Source organism: Rhinopithecus bieti, unplaced genomic scaffold (genome assembly GCF_001698545.2).
Source record: "Rhinopithecus bieti isolate Rb0 unplaced genomic scaffold, ASM169854v2 scaffold_14330, whole genome shotgun sequence".
NCBI classification, from domain to species: Eukaryota; Metazoa; Chordata; class Mammalia; order Primates; family Cercopithecidae; genus Rhinopithecus; species Rhinopithecus bieti.
This window is the reverse complement of record NW_016807931.1, coordinates 746,026-752,011: the sequence shown is the minus strand read 5'-3', so window position 1 is coordinate 752,011 and position 5,986 is coordinate 746,026. Positions and strand designations below refer to the sequence as shown.

The following is a 5,986-nucleotide window of genomic DNA, read 5'->3' as shown; positions in this document are numbered from 1 at the left end:
ATACTTTGCATATTTTTGAGTTATTACCCACCCAAATACTAAAATTACTTTAACATGAATTTCCATGGATTACTGTCCAAAGAGGGGGCCAATTGTTTAGAAAATATAGTAAACTTTGAGTATGAGTAACATTGGAAAAATCCGAAAAACAAATCAACTCTCTGTTATACTATTTTAAAAGATCGTATCATAGTTGAAGTATTGATAGAGCTGCAAGGATATTTTGATGGGCTTTGGAGATTCAGAGATTCCTGTGTATGAGTAAAGTAATATAAATTCAACACCTATTGTTACTATACATTCCTAAAATAGTGAAAACCAACTGAAAACAAAAGTTTGATTTACTTAAATAGTTAACAAAAATTTATTGCAAGAGATATTTTTCACTGAATTTACAGTTTCAAGGAACATGGTACAAAACATAGTGCCATCAGCTTTGTCTAAACATTAAATAGGTGCAAATACACAAAGATTAAGAAAAACCGAGGGAGCATACTTTACAACATAAATTAGAGTACTATAAATATATTTTATGTACATTATACATACTCTTAAGACATCATTTTAATATACAGCATATATTGTATTGATTTTCAAACTATTCAGTGCTTTAATAATATTATATATCAGAAACTTAGGGATTTATTTGCATCATTACACTTACAGTAAATGATTTCAAACCAGTGAGGCCATATATCAACCAGTTTATTTCCACCAGTTAAATAGCCATGTACCCATATAGATGAACACTTACGCATATAGCAATAGTTTTCACAAGAGTATTGTTTTTCCCATTATGGTGATGACTAGAAGAGAGGTTGCAAAGGGATGACAGTAGGGTGTGGGGAAAGCAGTGAAGGAAAGAGTGCATGGGGTAAAGATGGGAAAGCGAGATGGCTAGGATGAAGAACAGAAGCTGGAATGATTGGCATCTGAGGAGGAGCAACAAAAGTTGGCTGGTTCCCAGGACAAAGCCTCGGTCCTACTGGTCCTACTGAGAGCTGAGGTAATGAGGTTCTGGTGAGAGCTGGGATTTGGGAAAGAAACTGTTGGTGTGGCTGGAGCACTTTAAAGGTTCCTGCAGCTGCGGCTGCAGCAGCAGCTGCAGCAGCTGCAGCGTGCTGCTGCAAGACAGTGTGATGGATAGTGGTTACAGAGGTAGAACATAAGGACTGCTGCAAAGGCAAAGGCTGCAGAGGTGTGCTAGGGGGTGGGAGGGCAGCTGAAGGAAAGGTAAATTTAACCTTGTTGGCCAGCATGTTTGGCTGTAGAATGTGCTGGTAGACTTCACATGGTACATTTTTGAATTTGTCATGGTTTTCTAGTGGGATCAATAATGCTTGCTCCGGTAAAGCTAATGGAGCCAGAATTTGCTCAGTTGTTACAAAGGTATGACCATTCACATGTGCTTCCTTGAATGGTAATGGTGGTTGTGTGTTAAGGATTCCTGAATTATAACGCAGCCACTCAGTTGGCGTCTCATTCATCCTTCCTTGTGGAAGGGCCTCAGCCAGTTCATAATGGCAAAGATAGGATTTAGGCGGTGACAGTCTAAAGTTCCGTTCAATATTAGGCACCTTAATAGGAATTTGCTTTTCATTAATATTTATATTCTCACTTCTTTCTTTGTGTTCAAGCAAGGTATTGTCAATTGCTTCTTTTGTTGAAGCACTAGCTATATAGACAGATGTGGTGGGATCATTAGAAACATCTGACAATTCACCAGAAGTGGTCTCCATTTCTAAATGCTCAGTTTCACCATTGGTTTCAGAAGGAAGGAGATTGCTAGGGTGGAAAGACAGTTTGTTTCTTAATTGGTTTGTTTGTTCTGAGTTCATTTCGATTTTTGCAACTTCCTGTGGTTTCATTTTCTCTTTTTTGTCTTCACTTATTAACCTATCCAGAGGACTTAAGGAAGAATTGTCTTTCATGGGATAATCTGTATTTTCTTTGAGTAAAGTTTCAAATCCGGGGTGGAATCTGCCTCTTTTTCGCCTCCGTTTCTTTTAGGTTTACAGGGAGCAACTGAAGTACTTGGTGGCCTCAAAAATTCTTCTGGTAAATGATTCTGTCGATTCAAACTTTCATCTGAAGAATAACAATGTGAATGTTGTCTACGTTTTCGATAGAATCTTTCTGATTCATTCATGACAGAATTGTAACCTCTTTTAACAGCCTGATTCTGACTCACGCATTTCATATCATTTTGAAGAACTAAGCTTCTGTGATCCTGACTACAACTTGACATTTTGGTTTTCCAACAACAGTAAGTTCTAGAATATGTTAAATTATGTTTCCCAGAATGTATCATTCTTGGATTTGATTGTCCATTGAAAAGTATTGTGTTCTTTTTACACTGGTTTTTAGAATCGATAGTATCATAAGTGTTGTATTCGGTATTCCATGTTTTACACATTTCTTCATTGTCACTTAAGGATATGGATTCTGATTTGGGCCTTTTATCAAGTAGCTGATGTGAGTCTAATAATTGCTCTGCAGCTAAATACTGCTTTTCTGAAATTGGTTCCAGTAGATATTTCCCAGCATTCTCAATGTAACTACTCTCTGCTTCCATTTTGCAGCGAGTTTCTGATTCTTTGGTTTTCTCCATATGATGATACTGACATAACTTTTTTCTTTTTTTCTTTCTTCTACTTTTATGGAACCAGTATTCATTAGTCTCTTTCAACTTTATTTTGTTGTATTTTTCATCTAGAGTGTCCTGTTTTATTTGACTTTTAGTAAAATTATACTTTTTTGTTTCTCTGATCTTACAGGAAATGTTTTTATATCTCTGACCCATATTCTCATTTTTTCCAGAATCACAACTACTGGAGAGAATATCATCAGCCGAAAGAGGAGTGACTTGGGTGTGTTTATTTTTGCTACTTCCGATTTCATAATCAGCGAGTCCTTCTGTAGATACATCCTTGCAATCTGAAACTGGTCCCATGCAAATGTCTTCCTGCTTCTGCTGAGAACAAAGATCATTTAAAGCTGTCTTATTTTTATCTAGATTATTATTTACTTTAGTAGACTTGAAGTCAAAACATAAAGGATTACAGCTATAGGAAATTGATGGTTTAGTAGTTGTATAAACCAGCATTTCTGATGGCCACTGAAGAACTGTAGATCTGTGTTTGTTAAGGACAGGTACAAATGGCTCACATTGTCTTTTGCAGAAATTTGTTTTCTTATTCATAGTTATACTAACCTCTTCAGTATTTGAAGGGGCCAGTGTTTTGGGATCATTTTTATTTTCAGCCTCAGTTGCAGATGCCTCGTTATGCTTAACATTTTCCTCTGTGGTAGCTTGCACTGATACGCAATCATTAGATATGTCAAGAACTGTGGATTTATTTCCTAACAACTCACAACTGTTACCACTCACAGGTATGTCTTCATTAATAACAACACCCTCCAGTGGTATTTGATCTGCTAATGGGACTGAATTTTGACAATTATCTGCATCAGAAGATAACTGAAGTTGAAGTTTGCAAAATGAAGGTAATAATAATGTATCTTTTTCACTAGAGACTTCTTTTATCTCTTGAGTTTGAACAGTTTCTTTGTCTGTGCACATTGCCTCTGGTGGGTGAAAAGAGTTAGTTTTCTCCTCAGAACTCAAAAGCACATCTGTTGGTGAAGATAGTTGAAGATGACAAGCACTGGGGACAAATCTACTTTTTCTGCTAAATCCTTTTCCCACTGAGGCATCATCACTGTATTCAGAGAACGCTGCAGCGGAGGACTCTAGCTTCACAGACGCTTTCTTTGGAAATGCAAAAGAAAAGCCGATTTTGTGTCTGTGAATCCCCTGGGCTTGATCCCCAACTTGGTTATTTTTTGCTGTATAATTATTTGTGCTTTCTGGATCTTCAGCAACAGTGGTAGCATCTTTAGTATTCTCTTCACTATGAATCAAAGTATATTTGAAATCATGCTGGTTATTAACTGAATCTACAACAACTCGTTGGGAAATTTCATTTTTACAGTTTTCTCTCACAGTAACAGTTGTTGATTTGAACATGGGGCCACTTCCAGGAGCACTAGAGAAAGAAACAGAAGTGTGTGTTAAATAGCACACTTTTGAGAAAAAAAAAAAAATAGTCAACCACTTACATCTTTAAACATTCATTAAAATGTTTTTTTCAAATTCTTAAATCATTATAACAGAATTGCCTTCATATGGTGTAAGTACTTTCCATGGTGCCACAATATCATTTATTTGTTTGTTACTGTTTGGAATAACTTGGAAATATTGTCCCGAAGTTGCTTTTATAGCTGTTAAGACCAATGCTGAGGATATATTCTTAACCAGTGTTATCTGACCAAAGTTTTCTACCTTCATGGTCTCTTCAGTGATATTTTGGAGTGTTGTATTGTCTAAGATAAAATTACTTTTGATTCACAAATACTTAATATCATTGATGCTATATGGCAAATATGATGAAAGTTCTAAACAAAACCCTTAATCATGACTTCAGAAAAGCTGGGAATTCAGTTGAACAATTCAATTCACCCAGCATTCACCAAGAGTCTACTATAGCCCAATTCGTATGGGCAAAGGTAACTAAGAGATAGTACTAGCTTGATGAGAGCTTTGACTCTTTTGAAATTGTTAGTATCAATATTTAAAATTATCCTGAAGTTACACATTATAACATAACATGCAGTAAATGCAGGATAAAAGACAATTCACTTAAAATATAATTTATTTGGAATTACATTACACTGTAGTGAGTTCTGATGAAAAGAACTATACTGACAAACACATAAATATAAGAAAACCCTAAACCTTATCCTTAACATAAGGGAACAGAGTATGAAGAAAATTCCTGCTATTCTAAAATTTCAGTGTTTTAGATATTATAAGTGGACAAGAAAATTTTAGTTGGACATTTCCTTTATCTAACCACTAACACAATGTATTGCTTCACTGTTCTATCTGCTAAGTAACAGAACAACTTTCTTTTCCCATCTTTTGAAGCACAAAATTAATTGGAAAACCATGTACGTATGGCTGTGTGTATAATGTAAAACATGTGCTTTATACAGAGGATAATACTTTAGATAAGCAGTGTTGCTTTTTTGTGTTTATCATTATTAGCTCTAGTTCACTTAATATATCATAATTTATATTTGCAAATGCTATTTATATAACGTTAAGTTACATAGGTTTCATGATTCTCTATAGTTAAAATTTGTATAATTTTTTACGCATTACCACAAAACGTAAACATACCTGATTTGTGTAACTGAACAGCAGTAATGTCTGTTTTTAACAGTTCCAAGTAGGATTCCAAATACATATACATTTTATTTTGGTTTTTACAAATTTGGCATCTCTAACATTATTTTGATGTGTCAATGTATCACATAATATTATTCAGCAAAAGTAGATTTGGAACGAAGTAATTTTATACAGACAATAATAAAAGAGACCTTATATATTGGAGAAACAAAGACTACTTTTAAAAGTCTTCTTTTAATAGCTTTGCCCTGGCTTGAATTGTAAAGTCTGAAATACAATACTGTTCACACTTAATAGCTGCTCACTGTTAGCAGCAGGTCAAAGTTTAAGAGTTGTGAACTTCTAACAGCCCAGTTACAGTTTATTCACAGCGCACTTAATGTTGGTCTGCTTCTCAAGCAAAATTCTTATCCTTTTTTAGAAAAGGAATCTTAAACATAATTTTAAATAGAAGTTCTCCAAATTTTCATTTTAAAAAGTTCTCTAAAAACTCTTTTTGTCAAAAGGTTCATAAGATACTGCCTTGGGCCGGGCGCAGTGGCTCAAGCCTGTAATCCCAGCACTTGGGAGGCTGAGACGGGCGGATCACGAGGTCAGGAGATCGAGACCATCCTGGCGAACACGGTGAAACCCTGTCTCTACTAAAAAAAATACAAAAAATTAGCCGGGCGAGATGGCGGGCGCCTGTAGTCCCAGCTACTCGGGAGGCTGAGGCAAGAGAATGGCGTAAAC

The 5,986-nt window shown here is 35.5% G+C and overlaps 1 protein-coding gene across 1 annotated transcript in view; it reads right to left on the bottom strand.

Moving 5' to 3' along the window:
- Positions 1-340: 340 nt before the first annotated feature.
- Positions 341-5,986, bottom strand: part of ZNF804A (zinc finger protein 804A) — a 355,302-nt gene continuing 349,656 nt past the window's right edge. Inside the window, 2 exon segments of the mRNA XM_017884158.1 lie at positions 341-2,008; positions 2,011-4,049. Coding sequence (XP_017739647.1) covers positions 807-2,008; positions 2,011-4,049 — 3,241 coding nt within the window. The 3' untranslated portion in view covers positions 341-806.